This window comes from Poecilia formosa, unplaced genomic scaffold (genome assembly GCF_000485575.1).
Source record: "Poecilia formosa unplaced genomic scaffold, Poecilia_formosa-5.1.2 Scaffold94, whole genome shotgun sequence".
NCBI classification, from domain to species: domain Eukaryota; kingdom Metazoa; phylum Chordata; class Actinopteri; order Cyprinodontiformes; family Poeciliidae; genus Poecilia; species Poecilia formosa.
In genome coordinates this window covers 736,723-756,312 of record NW_006800033.1, presented here as the reverse complement: position 1 = coordinate 756,312, position 19,590 = coordinate 736,723, and the positions used below count along the sequence as shown (strand labels likewise).

The 19,590-nt window shown below is 39.3% G+C and overlaps 1 protein-coding gene across 1 annotated transcript; it reads right to left on the bottom strand.

Annotated features, from left to right (window-relative positions):
* Positions 1 to 1,583: 1,583 nt before the first annotated feature.
* Positions 1,584 to 18,859, bottom strand: LOC103142175 (F-box/LRR-repeat protein 20). The gene is made up of 16 exons (XM_007558081.2): positions 18,642 to 18,859; positions 18,209 to 18,376; positions 12,947 to 13,008; positions 11,487 to 11,541; positions 11,297 to 11,371; positions 11,083 to 11,177; positions 10,906 to 10,974; positions 10,725 to 10,820; positions 9,723 to 9,849; positions 9,330 to 9,404; positions 7,498 to 7,628; positions 7,342 to 7,402; positions 7,149 to 7,193; positions 6,996 to 7,052; positions 6,675 to 6,887; positions 1,584 to 4,204 (listed from the first exon to the last, which is right to left on the bottom strand). Exons 2-16 carry the CDS (start codon positions 18,248 to 18,250, stop codon positions 4,097 to 4,099), a joined length of 1,311 nt encoding a protein of 436 aa, XP_007558143.1. The 5' UTR covers positions 18,251 to 18,376; positions 18,642 to 18,859; the 3' UTR covers positions 1,584 to 4,096.
* Positions 18,860 to 19,590: the final 731 nt, after the last annotated feature.

Here is a 19,590-nt window from a genome sequence, read left to right as displayed (position 1 = left end):
TCTAAATTGGCCCCATGGTATTAGTGTTTGTGTGTGTTTGTGTGTGTGTGCTTCTCTGTGTTGCTCTGTGATGGACTGGAAAGTTGTATCCTGCCTCTCCCATTAATTATAAAATCAGCATAAAAGTCCATTAGTGAAGTGAAAATGAATTAATGTCAAAGCAGGACATAGAAAAACACAGATCACACCAAAAATGCTGCTGCCGTAGTCTTTACCAACACCACAAAAATGGAGCATGTAAAACCGGGTTCTGTTTTTCCTTGAGCTTTCACTCATCTTCACACTTGCTTGACGGGTTTGAATCATCTCGATTCGTTTTATTTAGTGTTTTATGGACTGGAACTAAAAAGGGAGGCAGGATTAAACATTTTTGATTCAGATCTGGAACAAACTCCATGGACGGCTAAGCTGTGCTGAAACTGTTGGCTCCTTCGAATCAGAACAAAACAAAACAAAACAAACACACACACACACACAAAAATAAAAACCCTCACACAATTCACATCAGTTTTCTACTCAAAAGTTTGATTTGGCAGGTTGTTTTATTGGTTCTTAGATATCTGGCACTTTGCTTAGTTGGCTTAATATTGTTAAACAGTTATTTGTTGGAACTTTAAATTGTTGATTAAACATGTAACTACTGTGACAACATGTAGAAGAATGCGGGCAGAAAAATTAAACTCTGAAATTTAGCTTACATCAGCGGTGGCCTGTCCTCAAGAGATTATAGGCAACTTTTTTAAATCCCATTTTTAAAATGATTGGATACGACATATATATCAACTATAACATTTTTAGACCCTCACAAATGAACTCTTGGAAGAATGGCAAAAAAAAAACCAAAAAAAATTCCCATACACACTTCTAAATATTGTGGAAAGCCTTCCAAGATGAAGGGATGATTGCAAAGAAAAAAGGTGGATTAAAAATGTTTACAAATTTATGCATTTAGAAATTAGAAATCAGCATTTTTAATTAGAAAAAGATGCTGATTAAGACTTAAATTGGTACCTCCATGTCCATACATCTCGTCATAATTCTGACAGCCAGTGTATTTTGCTGACAATATGCATATTGCGAAGAGTTATAGATCTCATCTTACTCAGATATAACCTGAGGCACCCACATGTGGGATATTTATGCAAGAAAAAAATATTTTCCATTCAAATTACTCAAGAGTTCTTAAATAGTTTTTAGCAAGCAGGTTGTGGTAAACCAAACAAGCAAATATTTTGAATCAAGTTAATACCAGAATTGTTCCCAGGTCAATTTACTGAACTGAGGGCTAAACCCCCCCACCGAATTATTAGATGTTTGGCACTTTGCAGACGCATAATGACTCCGATGTTCATGTTAACTGTGCAATGATGGAATCAGCATAACCTGATCTCTGCTGCCATCTACCGTCAACAATGACAAACCTAAAATAAAAACACAAGTCTTAATAATATAGGTATATATTTATTCATACGTACATATTTCTTTATATTGGTTAATTATAAAAAAAAGAAAGAAAAAAGGAAAAGATTTACAGTAAATATATGAACTACAGTCACTTCCAAAACTCCTGTTTGTTTTATTTATTTTTTATATTTCTCAGGTGTCAAATCTTCTGCCTCCGACACAGACACTGTTGATTCAGCTTCTTCTGCCTTTCTCCTTAACCTGACTCCAGTGTTTAGGACAAAACGTGCATTAGACGAACAGAACCGGAGCGTGATGGCTCCAACTTCCATGTAAACAAGGGGATATAGAGCGCTGATATAAAGATAAGAGTTTGATACTGCTCTGGAAAAATAAGTTCAAGGTGGAACTTGTAGTGTTTTTCTCTTTTCATTTTTTTGAAGCATCAAATGACATATTCTTTAATACACATGAAACGTTCAGGAGCAGGTTGAAAGCACGTCGCTATTAGCTGCACTGGTGAACTTGAGGACAAGCAGGTATTACATCCCGGATTAAAATCTTGTCTTCTGGAGCTCAAAGACAGAGTCTGTCACCTTTTCCAAACTTTTCACACTCCTCTCTTTATAAATTCTTTCGTAAAGCCCCTTCCAAAAATAAGAAAAAAAAAATGTACACTGAATAGAATCATAATTTTGGATTTGGCAAATGCCAATTTGTTGCAATGCACATTAAATTGGTGACAAATATCCTTCTTTATCGCTTTGCTTGAAGCATTTAGGCAGAGAACATTGAGAAAAGGATTTCTTTTTCTTAAAACAAGGCAAATAAAAAATGCTTGTGGGTGGAAATGAGAATCATTCTGCTGCGATAAGATCCTTCTCCTCGCTTAAAACATTCAGCAATAATCGCCATTAGCCTCAACTTATATGTAGTTTAAAAAATGTTTTTTTAAAAATACAATTGCACTGATGCCAACACTTCCCACGGACAAATGCTAGACATTTAGTAACAAACTTAATGAAAACAAACTCCATCAGATCAAAACCGGGATTGGAAATTGGGCTTAAACTCATTCCGTAGAAACGGGACTCATGGCTTCAAACACAACGGAGACAGAATCCAAACCACAGCAAAACAAAGAGAGTGAAAGACTCAGAGGAAATTACAGCCAGGAGGGGTTGGGGGGGAAACAAAAAAACATTTATATAAAGAGATAGAATGAAGCAGGTGTGAGAGCAGGACAGGGCGATTCATAAGAAAAGGCTTCAATACTTCAAAGGGCCACGGAGCTGAAGTCCTTTAGAAGCTCCGCCGCTGCAGGCCTCAGATTCAGTCAGCTTTCTCTCGGAGCGGGTTCAGGGTCGCTCGTCCCGGACGGCCGGAGGGATCCCTGTAAGACCTCCGAGGAGCTGAGGCTCTCGACCCCGACCGCTTCCTTAGTCCTCCAGGCGAAAGAAAAAGCAACTCAGTGAACTCAAACTAACTGAAAGTAAACAATCTAGGATTGATTGTTTTGTTTTTTTTAAAGTTGGCTTTATCTTTCCATTGTCCTTCAGTTTGAATTCCTGTAGTGATGTTGGATCTTATTTTTACACTTCTTCTCGGGGAAATAAAAAAACAAAAAAAACAAGTTTGTTGTTGTTAACATAAGCTGTAACAGGCCAGCAAATCAGACATATCTGGCTTAAACTCCCCAGCAGATCAGTGTGTAAACGAGCGTGCTCCGACTTTGCTGGAGCTTCCTCTGATGGGTGGATGTCTCCACCCACAGCTTACGTCACTGTCCTGTTGCTGCTTCTTAGCTGGCTTCGACTTGCAGTCCTATATATTTACACTTTTTTTTTTTTTTTAAATAAAAAAAAAAAGAACTAGCAGGAGTCACATGCAACATTTGGCATCTTCTTAAGTCCCGACTTGTGAGTCTGAGTTCTAGAAAAATATTTCAACTTTTGTTTCTATTCTCTTCAGTATCTTGAAGCGCCTGATTGTAACGGAGAGAGGCGAGAGGAGAACGGCTGTGAGCGCCAGCGTGTGTTAGTAAAGTGTCTGATCATTGTTTCTCTTTTTCATTGTAAGTGCAAATGGCTGCAGATATTCTTAAAAGGAACAAAAATAATTGCTCTCTGCTGCTGTGTGTGTGTGTGTATGTTGGAGGTGTTGGCAGTTTTTCAGCTACGTCACTGCTGCTTTTATTTTGAAATAAATCAGCAAACGTCGGTCTTACTCAAGTGCAGTTCCTGTTTAGAGGTAGCTTTTGAGTGACCTTCGGAACCAGGGGGGAAAAAAACTGGGAGGAGGGGATCTTTGTGAAAATCCTCAGTTTTTCTTAGGGGGGAATTGTCCATACTTCATCTGATTGAAAGGAAAATCTTGTAGCACTGATGAACACAGCTGTTATTCGCACAGCCCCTCTTAATAATACTGATGTGCCCACCGATGTTCGTGTTAACCGTGTACGATTTGGGACTCAAAACCATTTCCAGAGAAGTTCATCCAGAATCTTGAATCCCGTTTGGTTCTCCGTCGTTCTCTGGAGCTCCGAGAAAGAAGAAAGCAGAGCGGGCACACCAGCATGAAGTTTCCTGTATCCTTTTTCTGTAGAAGACGAGACGGTGTGGCATTGGGTTGGGGGAGGAACACGCCGAGTAGGGAGGTTTGAGGGAGGAGAGGGGGGGTTCTTGTCTTTGCATCATAGCAGGATGCAGCAGCGGCAGAACCTCTGACGGCTGCCCCCGACGGAAGGGGGCGGAGTGACAGGAGCGAAGTATGCGTGCACTTTGATGTTAGGCAGATGAGTCTGAGGGGAAGGAAGAAAAATAGGAAATTTGTTAACGCCTCAGAAAAAAAATAATAAAATTGGAGCATCACTTGAGTCAGTCTTCCACTGGCAACAAACTCTTGTTTACCCGCGTAGTCCTGCTATGATTGATTCGCATCTAAATCAAACGGGCAGGCCTGAGATCAAACGATGACGAGCCCAGCTTGCGATTACCAGCTCCGTGTGGGCGGTGCAGTGAGTCAGAAATCAAAATTCAGTTTGGAAAAACATTAAACAAACTCTCTGTCCTCTGATTACCTTCCATGTTTAAGACTTTGCTGGTGGGGAACGACTGCAACAAGTCTGCTGCTCCAAATATGGAGCCTCGCTGTATGCACCTGAATCACATGAATCACTAGTGTGCAAGCAGCATGTTAGTGTTGGAGCTAGTTCCAACCGCTTTATGCAAGACCCATAATGAAAAGAACAAACATTAAGACTTCGGAGTCTAATTTATGATTAAAACAAAAACAAGACCTTTCAATGCATTCCTGAAGCCCGTCAAAATTATCGAGATAAATTCATGTCTGAAATGATCTTTTCTTAGGAGCTGCTTTCCTATAGATATCTAGAACCAGGCAGAGAGGAGTATGTTTATATTCATCACGTTTCAACTAAATTTCAATGCATTTCATTGAGATTTCAAATAAATCTCAATGAAATAATTAAATTACAGGGTTTTGTTCAATGTCAAAAATCAAGAGTCTGGTGTGGATTTGTATTCAGCCCACTTTACTGTGGCACCCCGAAATAAAAACACTGCAACCATTTGGATTTGTACACTTCAGTGCTTCAAATCTTTGCAGATACAACATGGGCAAAACTCCTGGAGTCAAATTATCTGCCTCGAGGCCTTGTGAAACTATGTTTTACTATTTAGCGCATGCTCTCACTTCCGCCAATGAGCTACTGACTGATACTAAGTGCTACAAACAGCTACAGAGGGAAAGAAGGGCTCCCAAGAAAGAGACAAAAAAAGTTTAAAGTGTCGGATCACTAAACTAAATAGAAAACACATGCAGATCCTCGAAACCTCTGCTACTACAAACATCACCTGTCAGTTTGAGCTGACGGGTGATGTTTTTGTTCCCTTTGCACAATACTAACTTTTAGTTGTGACTGTTGACACCAAATCTACCATGTTATGCATGTACAAGAAAATACACTTTGGCCAACATTAAATGTTCCTGCTGATCAATACAGAAGACGATTAGGGTCACTGAAAAAAATAAAAATATTGATTGACTGACTTAAGTATTTTTTTTTAGGAGTGTGTCTTATTTTTTTTATTTTTTTTTTCATAGGTCCTATTCCTCTTCCATAGATCAAGAAAAGTAATGGTATGAAAAAAAGGGGCACAAAACTCCACATCAACTCAAACACCAGCAAGGCGGAGGCGAGTATGGGCTGGTGTTACCAAAAATAAACTAGCTGGATCTATTCGGGTTCAAGACAAAAAGGAAAACCTCCAGAGCCTACTGCCAGTTTTATAAAACACTTTCTTCAACAAGAAGAAGTCCGTATCTTTCAAAAAGAGAATGATTTTTATGCAGGACTTTTCTTTTTTTTTTTTTTTCCATGTTTAGCCAGTAGAAGCACTGAAGATGACAAAACTTATGAAACGGCCACTTTCCTCACCTGACCTGAACTCAACTGAGAACTCATGGAAGTTTTTTTTTTTTTTTTTTTAACAGATTCCCAGTGAAAGAAAACAGTCCACCTCTCTGAACAGTGTCGGAGAGACTGCAGTTGCTGCTGCACAGAAAGTTGATCGTTGACAGATCAAGAAACTGACAGACTCCAAGAAAAGACGGTTTGTCACTTGCTGAAAAGAACGGTGGCCGTAACAGTCACTCGGTTGTTTTTAAATGTTAGAAGCATTTATTGGAAAGTTTTGGGGTGTTTGTCATTCAGACTTAAATAATAAAGTGAAAGTAATAATTCTGCATAAGCAATAATTGTGCACATAGAAAGTACATGTCAGGTTTTGGCTTTGTTTTGAGAATATCTCAGGTTTATGCTTGAGGTTTATAAACATTACAGGTTGACCGAAAGCGGTGTCGTTTGTGATTAATAAAAATAATCCTCAAAAATAAGAATGGTGCATACTGTATATATTAATGTCTGTGTTCATAAAGTGAAAAAGGTGGAGATGTTCAAGAGGTGCGGATGCTTTTTCAAGGCACTGAATTCAAGTTTGCTTTACAAAAAACAGGGTCACAATAAAAAAATTATTTTTTTTGTCATTTATAAGCAGAAAACCTGGGCAGCAAAATATTTATGTTCTAGTAGAGAAGCAAAAAAAAACTGAACAGAGAATTCCCTCACATCACATATGTGCACACTGTAATATAAATCAATTTCACACTATAAGTGACATACGTTGCCTTGAGAAAAACAAACGTTTACAGAACGTTATGCCTGTGAATCATCAGCCAACACAACTTACCCGTAGTCTTTTAATGCCTGCGCGGGTAATCTGCTGGCAGTCATAAAGCTCGATGCGATCCAGACTGTGGCAGCTTTTCAGGTGCTCCAGCGAGGCGTCTGTGATGAGGGGGCAGTTGTCAAGCTCGATCACCTCCAGGCGGTCGTGAGCGCAGGGGCCGCTGCCGAGGTGTCTGATGCCGTCGTCCGTTATCAGCTCACAGTGAGACAGACTCTGAGGGAACGCAGGGGCGCCACGGGTTAGTCAAAAAGAACGAAAGATGCGATTTCAAATGTAACGGAAGCAAAAAAAAACATGCTGGAGAGGAGAGCACAGACTCACCAGGACTTGCAGACGAGGACAGTGAATGGACAGCTGGATCAAAGTTACATCTGTGATCTGGTGTGGGAAAAGAAGAAAAAAAATAAAAATCTTGCTGTTTAAATTATACATCACAATGTCTGCATTATCAATACTTTAAATATTTGTATGCACCTGTACACATTCTTCTAAATCCATCTTCTCAAGTTCATGGCAATTCTAAAAAAAACAACAACAATAAAAACATTCAAATTAATCCGACGTACTTTATGGTTATCGATTTCAATGTAAAGTCAGTTTAAGTTTAAATTTTCAAAATACAAAAGCCTTGCTGGCACGCATTCAAAAGGCAAACACCACAACTCACCCTTGCTAATGGAGTAAAGCCAGCATCTGTGAGCTGAGAGCAGCGAGCCACTTCTAATATTCTGGAAGAATGAAGAGAAATTGTGCAATAATTTGACAGAGATCATGCAAGTGTTTAACTGATAAGTTTCCAATAAAGTTGGGAACGTAGATGTACCTGAGACGCAGGCAGTTCTGCCCCAGGGCGTGCAAGAAGGCGTCTGTAATGTTGGCACAACCCGACACACACAGAGACTGCAGGCGGTGGCAACCCCGACAAATAGTGATGAGGCCATCATCTGTGATCTGCTGCTCATTTGAGGAAGAAAAAAAAAAAAATCTTTAAAAATTTTCATTCAATTTTACACTCTGCTGTGTTTCCAAGCAGTGAAGAGTAAAATCTGCCTACGCCCATAAACTCAGCTTAGGACAGCATTTAATTTGTTTCTGCATTTTTTTTTGCAGAAGCCAGATTAAAAAAAAAATAAAGGTTGACGTGTTTAACCAGAATAATAAATAAAAGTCAACTGAATTTTTAGAAATATGGGCAAAAAATATATATCTGCACTTTCTTAAGTCAAGTGTATTCAAAAGTTGAATACATGGAATTTTTGGCTTGGAATGAAATCTCATTATTCCCAGTATGATTTCTGGTCTATTTAACACTATAAATAAAAAGCAGATGTACAACTACGGGGGTTCAACTTAAAATTTGCTTAGTGACACATTTGCATTGTTACATATTCCATTTAAATTCTCACTAATACTCTGTAAATGTGCCCTTATGTTTCACGTTTTTCTATACGATCGTACTTCATAATTTCCTTAATATCTTTTGATCTGCATTTTAATTTTCCAAAATAAGCCAAACTAAAACTAAACATTAAAATTAGGCTGAATCATTGCATACAGAGACTAAAGATGGGTATTTTAGCACATTTATTTGAAATAAGCTTGCCCTGTATACACTGGGGACCAAAGGCTATAAGTGGTCACATAATGCGTGGAACAAAAGTGTTATCAGGCAGCTGCTGGAGCATATGACACTCGGTTCAAACAGAGAGATGCTCACCAGAAACAGAGGATATCTTATGCAATCTTTTGTAAACATTACTTGCATTGATTCAGCTTGACATTGGACATATTTTGAGGGCTTTTATGAGGAGGGCTAATGTTAAGAGCACTGTGCAGAATAAAAGTGTGTGACAGTTATTGTGACAGGCCTATTTTTAATATTCGAAAGCTAACCAAACAAAAACCTGACAAGTATCCAAGCATCTATGAAAGTTGCCTTTCATAGATGCTTTTTGCACTGAAAGATTAAGCAGTCTGACCTCCATCTAATCCTAATTATGAACTAGAATGGCATTAATATGTACATAACACACTGGGTACCTCACTCTCACCCAAACACTTTGAATACATCCAAGTTCTCTTGCTTGAGTCGTGACCTTTATTTAGGAAAGATGCCTTTGCATACCAGAGTAAAACTCTTTCAGAACTTAAGAGTTATAAATGATTGGAAAGAATTTTGGAGGAAGCAGAAGAAGGACTTTTACAGCAACTGTGACAGAGAGTTGCACCTGGATGAAGATTTACAAGTGACTCTTAAATTGCAGGAGAGAAAGAAATCCTCCTTGAATATCGATGCTTTACTACTTTGGTCACTTTGCTTCTTCTGAGCACCAGACCGGTACCGCAAGTAATTCAGAGACAACAAACATTAAATACCTTGAGATAATGAGCTTATTCGTTTAACGACACTGAACAAAGCAGTTTCCCCTAAGGGCAATTGAGCAGTTCCGAACTTCACCGCGGTATTTGCGCAGCAAAGAACACAAAGTGCTAAACTACTTGTTCCATAAGCCGTTATGGAATGTCTTCAGTGAATAAGATCAGCTTTTTGTAGCATCGGTGCAGCGTTTCTTTAAAACACTAACTATTAGGTTACAACAACCTAACCTTCCTTGTATTTCAGTACAAACTTCATGTCTTTGGTATTGCACTTACCGAGCATGTCTGCAGGTTGAGCGTAACCAGCTCTGGACAGTGTGCTCCGATATGCTTCAAAGCCTCATCTTCAAGCTATGGGAAGAAAGTATCAATGCTTAGATGTTCAGTCATTCAATGACGCTCTTTACAAATCCCGTTGAACCCAGTGATTCGTCTAATTCGTCTAAAAGGTGTCACGGATCAGAGCGATCCGTGACACCTTGAACCGTCTTTGAATGCAAGGCTGTTGACTGTTAATAAAATGGCTGCATGCAACATTCTGTTGGTGCAAATACTAACCAGCATCTCTTTTACCTGAAAACCTCCTCCGCTGAACAGGAAGTCACTCATTCTGTTTGCTTATTTTAATTAGAAAACAATACAAGGAACTAGTAGTACACTCAGCAGTACCTGTGTGCAGCCCTTTAGGAAGAGGCCTTTGAGTCCGGGACAGGAGCGCACCAGAGCTTGGATGCCATCCTTTGTGACCTGATCACACCAGGAAATGTTCAGCTGCTCCAGCAAAGGGCAACCTTCACTAAAGGACGGACAGAGGTGTGAGTTGAGGTGTTGCAAATGGAAGTCAATGACAGCAAATAGCAGAGGATAAAATTCCAGAACACATCATCTATATATGTATTTTTTTTCTCTTGGGGGGGGAAAAAAAGTTTCTCTTTCAAAGAAAATATACAACCTGGGTAAAATGTCCCAAACTCTCAAGAAGTTCTGTGTTAAGGTCTAAAGAAACCATACTTATACCTTTGAACTACAATCCCCACATTCATTTGACACAACAACACTTCGTTACCAAAGAAACCGAGTAACAATAAAGCATGGTGGGGGCACCATCATGTTGAGGGGCTGCTTTTCTTTAGAGGACAATTTCATGTTTTAAGGGGATAATTATCAATAATATATAAACCATCTGTTCGTTCAGATGCTAAACCTTCAGATGTCAGCTGAAAGGTAATGAATGATTTCACTTTATGCCATCACAATGAGTCCAAGTATACAACAAACAATGAATAAAATTAAAGTCTTGGAAAGGCTCAGCTAGAGTTCAGATCTAAATCTGACGGTGTTATCACAAAACAATTCATCTGGAGAACTTTTCCTTGATAGAGAGATCAAATAAGTCAAGAACTGGGATGGTGATAAAACACCTAAAGCTGAAACTGAATCAAAAGGGGCTTCAAACAAAGTAATAAGACGGGTAAATACAGCTTTTTGCTATTTTTATTCACCTCCATAACATATTAATTTGTTGTGTAGTTATGTTTTTTAACATATAGGTTACGTTAACAGGTGAGTAAAGATTCTAAGTGGTTTACCACCGTACATCACAAAGGCTTAACATTTTAAGAGGGCTGTTTGTAATTCTGTACATTCTGACCCAGAACTGATGCAACATACCTGAGAGCTTTAAGAGACAGGTTGGTGATTGAGGTACAGGAGGCGAGGTCCAGGTGCTTTAACTTTGGACAGAACTTACTGAGACTATTACACGTGCTGCGGAGAGAGAGGGGGGAAAAAATTAACATTTTCAAAAAAAAATAAGCGTGATACAGCACTGCTAGATGAGCTAAACACAAACCTGTCAGTAATCTTGGTGCAGCCATTCAAGCTAAGTAGCTCAATATTTCTGCAGTTCTGTGCAAAAGTCCTGCAGAGAGAAATCGATTTAATAGCAGTAAAAACCGTACGGATTGTTCCTGTGTAATGTTTAGATTGAAGTGAGTATTTGATTAGCTTAGGTTTCTGGCAAACTCACCTCAAAGCGGTGTCACCAACACCCAGGCAACCCCTTAGGCTCAATTTTCTAAGGAAGCCCCCACATCGCTTTGAAATGTTCTCCACCACCCGACCCTGCAACAAAACACAAAAACTCCATCATATATGATCACTTCTATTACTTATTTTATCTCCTTGGTAATATCTTAAGTGACATAACCAGTAAATTAGGAACCAACTTAGGATTTTCTCACCTCAATGTCCCTCTGAAAATCAAAGAGGTCGATTCGCTGCCAGTTGCTGCCGTCCAAGGCCAGGACATTCCAGGACTGAGGGCGAAGAAACGGACGCAGACATGTTAAGAGTCAACACCGCTTCTACGCCTGCCGACTACTTACGCGAACAGAAAACATGCAGATATGGTAACGGTGAACACAGACTCACCCGTGAGACCTGGGCACATCGACACAGTGTCACCACATCCAGAAAGGAAAAGATTCTGGAAGACAGACGGGGACGATTTAAAGACTCTGGTCCCCGTGGCTGCAAGATGCTTCTTCAGGCTGCAGTCATGGCCAGTGTTTTGGCAGTGACAAATGTTGGCTTTAGCTAATTTTGTTGCTCCAGTTTTCAATTTATCCATCCATCCATCCATTTTCTTTACACCCTTTTCCCTTAGTGGGGTCGGGAGGTTTTCAATTTATGTTGGGAAATTATTTTTGCAGAGTGATTACATACACATCAATTCATTGGAAGACCTAATCTTCACTATATTTCGTCAGCTAGCTTTATTATAATAAAGTCATATGAAAAAGCATATACAAATCACTAAAAACTTTAAAGTGACATAGTGAAAGGTCCGATTCTAGTAAAACACTTCAATGGCATCCTAGAGCAGGGTCTGAAACCTTTACAATCCAAATAGATATTTTTTGTCCCGAGTCCACCTAAATAAAATTGAGCCACAAATATTACATGACCTTTTCAAAAACTTTGAATTATGAATTCCATTGATTGTTAAAAGCATGTTGAAAAATCCTTTCTCGGGAAAAGAAACAGTAAGGACCGAGTTGTGAACGATCGCTGTATAATCCACATGTAAGGTTGCTTCTCATCCAAGCCACTAAACACAACAGTTGTTTCGCTGCCAATAACTGTTTGACTGTCTGATGATTTTAGGTTGTCCTCAGGTCAATGCTACAGCTGCTTGCAACCGCAGCACCAGGCAGAGAGTAAACCAGCCAACATCACTGGATGTATGCAGAGTAGATGCTTAGTCTCTCTGTGGGAAAGCTTCATTTTCTTAAAAGCAACACAAAGACGCTAAAAGGATCCAAGTTAAATATCTACAGGATCTTGCAATGCAGCTAAAAGCATATTGGGGTCGAAGTAGGGAAACAGCAAGTCGCAGCACCATCTGCCAACTTCAGAAATTGCAGCTCTGCACCTGGCCAAGCAGTCGCAGTGCAGTGAGATTGTCTGGCATGGACCAGGGTTGAGTTATGGTGTTCATTTTCTGTTTACTAAGGGGTTTGAGGTTTTTTTTTTGTTTTTTTTTTTTTTGTCTGAAATCAATTTAAATGTTTTATAGCCACCAGCATCTGTTTTTAATTATACTTATAGCATTCGGGGAGCAGAGCAAGTTGGGTATTAAAAGGGAAAATGGGTGGTTGGGCCAGTGAGCATACATGATATGATTGCAAAATGCACAGCGTGCGGGTGCGTTTGTGAATGTGGTGCTTAAGGGTTGCAGAAAGGAAAAGGTGGGGCATTAGTAGCATTGGCTTAATTTTGCTGATTCAAAGTGAGGTTGTGAAGTATGAAGTAGTTTACGTCTCAGTCCCCCCCCCAGTCTTACAAAACCTGCAGACACGCTGACTCAAAGGTTCTGAAATGTCACTCACCGTAGCAACAGCTCCTTAGGCAACTTCTTATTGATGACTGCCTCGTCACTATTTGTGAACATCTGAAACAAAAAAGAGAGGATATCAGTGTTGCCGGCTTGTCTCAAAGTGACTTAGTCCGTAAAAAAGAAGTCCAATACACTGATGGGTAAAGTCATTGACAGAAGTTGATCTAGAGGGAATTCTTAGTAATTGTGGAAAGAACACAGAACGCAGGATGGATATTTGGGATTCTCTAAGAAAATCAACAGGAGCGGACTTTGTCTTGCAGACAAGCAGCTGTGGCGGCCTTTGCTTTCATGTTATCATTTTTGGTGCACAGTATCTCAATTCTTCTGTTTACACTAAAGAGTTTGCACATCAGCAAGTTCTGCGAGTTCACCCCAGAATCAGCCAGCTTGCATCTTTCACGGCTCTTTCCCTGCAACCGTCTAATGGATTTCCAAAGAAATAACTGCATGCTGAGAAACCACAAATAAAACCCCTTTAATTCGCGCACACAAACGGTCTTCGCATACAGAGACTGTAAATTAACATTATAGATGCAATTACAAACCCACTGTCTCAAAAAGAAAGGGTACCCTATTGATTTTGTGGAAGAAAGTCGGGCCTGCGCTAGATTGCAGAATGGAAAACTGATGTTTGGGAGCACCCAGAGATGAAGCAATCCTTACTCCCAGCTCAGGCTTGGGGAACAATAAATCCAAACCAAAGTGCCAGTGGTAAGGGGGCGTCACTCAGGGCTTCCCTTGGACATTAAATTAAGGCATTTTCTTAGCGCTGATCTGCCATTTTGTCAGTTAAACAAATCAGCCATCCAACAATTGAAACTAAATTAAAAGTTTATTTACCGCCTTTAAACAATAGCAATAATTTACGACACCCAACAGTGGGCTGCTTTTATTATGGGCGTCCCAAACCACACAATGGCTTTGGACATTGTGGCACTTCAACCCATTCATCTGCAGAAATAATAAAAACAAACTGAGATGTCTGCCGGCTGAAATTAATGCTTGGACCGTTAGAGAGCCAGTGGGCCTTTGGGTCAAAGCCTTTCTATGTCTTTCTGATAAACACAAACTCTGCGTGTGCGCGCGCGCGCACACACACACACACACACACACACACACACACGCACAGCTGTCTACACAAGCGGCTGCCTGCCAGCACAGACGTGTAAAATTTTGAGGGAAAAGGAAGGGACAGACATTCGCTGTTTGGATTTGGGGCAAACTGGCTGCAAGGGCTCGCTTTTCCAGAGTACTTCTTTTTTGGCCAAATAGTCCAGAGCCATTTCCAGGGAGGCAGATGTGCATGTTTGTTTACCAGGCATACACTGTCTCCTTTTGTGATCTAACATAAAATGAACCTAATGCTGCATGAATGCAAGCATTATGCTGTCTCCACTGGTCAACTATGACCTGTAAAGCAAGTCTGAGAGAAAGCTTGAAAAGCTCCAAAGTCCAGTTAAGGAACCCAGTGAAGCACAGTGGAATATCTTTGAAATTGTTCAGGAAATGCCATGGAACCGTAATTAGACATTATATTGTACTATTCGTTTGCTGAAAATGGCTCAAACAGAAAAAATGTGTTATACATGTTTAACATTTGTGGCTTAATAAAGTAATTTAGGTTTAGGAATCTACATAGACAAGACACACAAACCAAACTGCCTCTGCGGTTTAAAACAGAAATGATTTTCTGGACAACACTGTCGTAGTTAAATTAGAAATCAAAATATAATACTTTGCAAAGTCTCGATCTACTTCTCATTTTGACACATTGGTCTTAAAATAAGTCAGATTTTTCTGTAATTTTCAAAAATGCTGAGCAATATTTATTTGGACTTTTTGCAGCAGTGCATTTCTTTTTCAGTCATTTTTCATTCAAATTCTTGTACTTGGGTGTCTTCAGAAGACTCATCTTTATGACTCCTTTATAAGGAAGCATGCTCCCTTTAAGTCACTTAACACAAACCAATTAGAGATGACCCTGCATTGAGCCTATGCGTTGGTCAGTATGATATTCTGACGGTTTAACATTACTGGGTAGAAAATACCACAGCTAAGTGTCACTTACATTTGAAACAGAAACAAAAGAGTGACAAGTATTTAAATCCCTGCTAAAAATAATATACCCACACCACTATTTGTTATAAAGTTATCAATATGTATTGTTATGATACATACACTTTAGAAATCGTATAACACCACTGTTCAGTTCAGTGGTAGCACAAGTGTCAATTATGCAGAATATTATAAATTATTACTGCTCAGCTCTAATTACACTGCGAGTCAAGGAAGCTTGTACTGGTTGGCTAATTGGTCTAAATGCTCACGTAGCCAACCTGAGCAGTCAAGTACTTGGCAGATTTGTCGATTGTACCTTGACAACTGTAGTTTTAAAACACTTCTTTTTTTTTTTTAAATCCTGCCTGGCATTGCCTCGCAACAGGTGGGGGAAACTTAGTGCAACTTTGCTCGAAGCTCCATACAGCCCCAGTTACCATAGTAGTTTGTGTGTCATCTGTTTTGGGGGGAGAAAATCAGAAAACTGTGGCATTAAAAACACCATAACCACTCGCATGTTCTGATACCTGTAACTCGCCCATAACTCGTTGACCCAATTTTGATTTATAAACTATTTGCAATCATCCCGGCAATAACAAACCTGTTTGTCCTAAAGCTTCCATTACCCCAAAACAAAAATAAGTAAACAGGTAGAAGTAAGACAAAACTCTTAAAAAGAAAGTGATTATTGAAAGGGTTTTGTCTAAAATCCTGGCAGCAAGTTGATAGATCAACAAAATGAGGACCACCTTTTAGTTGCCATGTCAATTCTTTGATGACCTCCCCAACCGTATCCAGATTCTGCCGTTGCTTTAAATGACACACTCCACACCATGGGGAATTACATTAATGCATTTTTTCCAACTAATTTAGAAGTTATTAATGAATAAGCTGCAAGCCCAAAATGCAGGAATAAAGTACATTTATAAATGAACAAATATTGAGAGAAGGCTTAATATAATTTGTGCTCATACTGTAGGAGTATTTGAATTTCTTCATATTTCTATTTCATGGCATAATTTTGGAAGCATTTGACCTGCACTGAGTTTTCTAATTAAATTTATGACTCATTTTAATTCAATGTTAAAACGAGTCCCTTTTTTGGGGCATTTTTACCTAAAACTGAAGCCTCAGTGTTGAAGGCCAAGACTGGAAATACAGTTTAGGTTGTTGTGGTTATGAGCCAGCAAACAAAGGCTATGTTGATGATGTGAATTTAGGTGGACTTCCGTTGAGACATTTCAAAGTAAAAGTCGAGAAACCTCTACATTTTTGAACGTGGCCTATTAGTGTTGAAGATATTAACTAAATGAAAGAAATGTTCCACCTTACATTATAATTTGAAGGTTTACCCTTAACTGTTAGAAAGTGCTTGAAGACATCTAGTTAATGCATAAAGTCTCTTAAGAAGCTTATTATTAAAAAGTTAATTGATCAAAGGCTACCCAACTATTTTGGCATTATTCTGTTGCCTTGTAGTTTTGTTCCCATATTTTCCAAGTATGACTTATAGCTTTCCTGCTGCAAGACACACAAGTAACTTTCTATATATTCCTCTGGCTATATTTTTAAAAATGTGGCTACATGACTCCAATAAACAGTATCTACCATTTTGGATGGCTCGAGTAGCATAATCTGTCAAATTTTACTTAAGCCAAAAGGCAAAATAGGGATCACAATAAAATAAATGCAGAGGACAACTTTGACAAAAAAAAGTAACTTTAATCCTCAAAAACAATGATCTTCTTACATTTCATCACAATAATTTCAGACTTAACCAATCTAGAAACAAATGGATAGGCATTGGTTTAAGTACAAAAAAGTTACACAATGGTTTGTGTATGAGGGCAGAACACAGTGTGAAAAAAATAGAGCCGGGGTCTTTCTGCGTGGAGTCTGCTTGTTCCCTCAGTGCATGCATGGGTTTTCTTCGGGAATTCCAACTTCCTCCCACAGGCCAAAAACATCAAAGTTAGCTTTATTAGTATTGCTAAATTGTCCTTAGGTCATTTAGGGACAGTGACTTATACAGCTTGTGTCTCCCCTCTTGTTCTACTTCCACTTAAGACCATGAAAAGATAAGGGGCATGTATGCAATGGATGAATAGGTTTATGTTCATTTTGGTAAATTAAATTGTACTCATTTTGCAATCAATTTGAAAACACACACACACACACACACACACAACAACAACGAAAGTCCAGAAAAGGTTAGAGAAGTAAGTCTGTAAAAGAAATATTGTCCGGCGTATCCTCTTCAAACTTTGCTTCACAAAAGTACTTTTATATTGAAGGCCTGCACAAGCCATTTCCGGTTTCCTCCTGTCCGAATTCCAGTTAGCTTTAGCAGATTGGCCGCAGCTGTCGGGCCAGAAGGTAAAACGGCCTGAGTCTTCTGAGTAGTCAGTCAGCTGTTGCGCCGTTAAAAATAAATAAAACCACACACAAATCCCATGCTAGCTGGGGATTAAACAACATCAACTGCTCAGGCTACACCGGTCAATGTCACCGGTGAGATACGTGGTATATGTCCAAATCTCCCCCAAATATTCAGCTAACAAAGTTTCTAGGTATACTTCCGATTACTTTCTGCACCTATCTCCAAGTGGCCATCCTGCTTTCCACGCAGGTTATATTGAGGCAGTTTGTAGTCATTTGTTTGTATTTGAGGGAAGCACTCACAGGCAGAGGCCCCCCTTTCGCGACCCCAGTTGTACACAAATATCGGGTTGGCCCAAACAAAAGCGATACATATATTACAGTGTTACATGTTTATAAAGAGAAAAAGCTGCTTAAAAGACAACAATAAAAACTAATTTCCTGACTAAAAGTACGAAAGTTGTGCTTCGGCGTGCTCCCTAGCCTCGCTGTCTTTGTTTTGACTGCGCAAATGTAAAAGAAGTGAACATTTTAAGCACCAAGTTTAGCCTTTAGCAGAGAAAGAAATACGAGGTTGGACGGAAAAACGCCGTTCTGTGTCCCCAGCCAGATGACACGCCAGGCCTCGGCTGTATGTTGTCCGAACAAAAACAACAGTGTTTTGACCTAATCCTAAACACCGACTGCGGAAGCTGCAACGACGTTTTAAAATAATTACAGCGACAGCCATTGTTCGGAACCGCATGCTAATGCTTCTAACAGCTCGGTCGTGTGTGTGTCGCCGACTGTCAGTCAACATGCGAGGTTAACTCACCTCAAACCGGCTCCGTGAAACACCGTTTACCTCCTTCCCCATGTCGGACGCTGGTTACCGACTCAATGAGCTCGGCGTAGGCGCTGCAGAATAGAAATACGGGCCCGATCCACGATTATCATGTCCTCTCCCGTTGTTCCCGGGGTTGCGATGTTGTTGCTTTACGGCCTGCAACACAAACGACAAGTCCTCTTGTTTTCTTGTTGAAAAAAATAGGGTTTAGTGGCAGCAGCCAGCCAATAAACCACTTCTCCCTCTTATCTACTCGCCCTCTCCTCCTCCCCCCCGTGCAGCTTTATATCCATCCACACAATAGCCCAACAGGCATGGGAGCCTAAAACTGAGCCTACACCTCTCAGAAAAACTAAATATAATCCTGTTGCTTCAAGTCACGTACTTCCCACGCAGAAAAATGACTACTTGGATTACTTACTTGTTCACTGGAGCTTGAAGTAAAGATATCAATGCGGGGTGTCAACCTTTCAACACGCACACGTAGCACAAATACCTGGCCCGACAGGCTTCATGAACTCATAGAAACGGTCACAAATATGAAATCCTCACAAAACTAAACAATTTCATAACACAAAATACAGATGAAATGCATTATCATATAATATAAAACTCCCTCATCTTCCCACGCACAATTAATAAACAGTCTACGATAAGATTTACATCTTTAATTTATTTTTATAGCGTAACAGAAAGACGAACAGGGCATTTAAATTGTTTTGTATGAATGTGACTCAGCTGGCCATTTAAATACCACAGTCTATCACATTTACATACATTACGACTTTTGTTATTACAGTAAGAATCGCCACTTCCTCGTTTCCATTAACCACACCCACATGACCATCGGAGCCAATCAGCATCCAGAACGACTGCTCGCCATGCTATATACTTGGAAACACATGCTTGACAACAAGTCAATGTCATCTAACGCTTTTTATCCTCACATTACGATTTCCAATTTAAAATGCCACTGCATCAACTTTTTATGATATCGAGCCGTTCATTTTCCTAGTATATATTTTTTTCTATTTTTGTTTTGCTAACTTAAAAAAGATCTTGCATGACAATCAGGCAAATATGAATGTGTGGGTAAACCTTTAAATCAAATGACTAATCTAAAATGTCACATACAAATGAAAAGTTTGCAATTCTCCTCCAATTATTAAGTTGTTGTTGTTTTCTTTTTAGTTATTTTACTAAAAAACAAACAAAAAAGGTGTACACAGAAAGTCGATCTCAATGTTTTTTGGGGGGATATTTTGTGTTATACAATTTATGGTGGAACCACATGCAGAATGCATTTATCAAGTGAAAAAATTGTTTTATTTATTTAATAATAAATTTTTTGTCTCATAATAATAATTCTT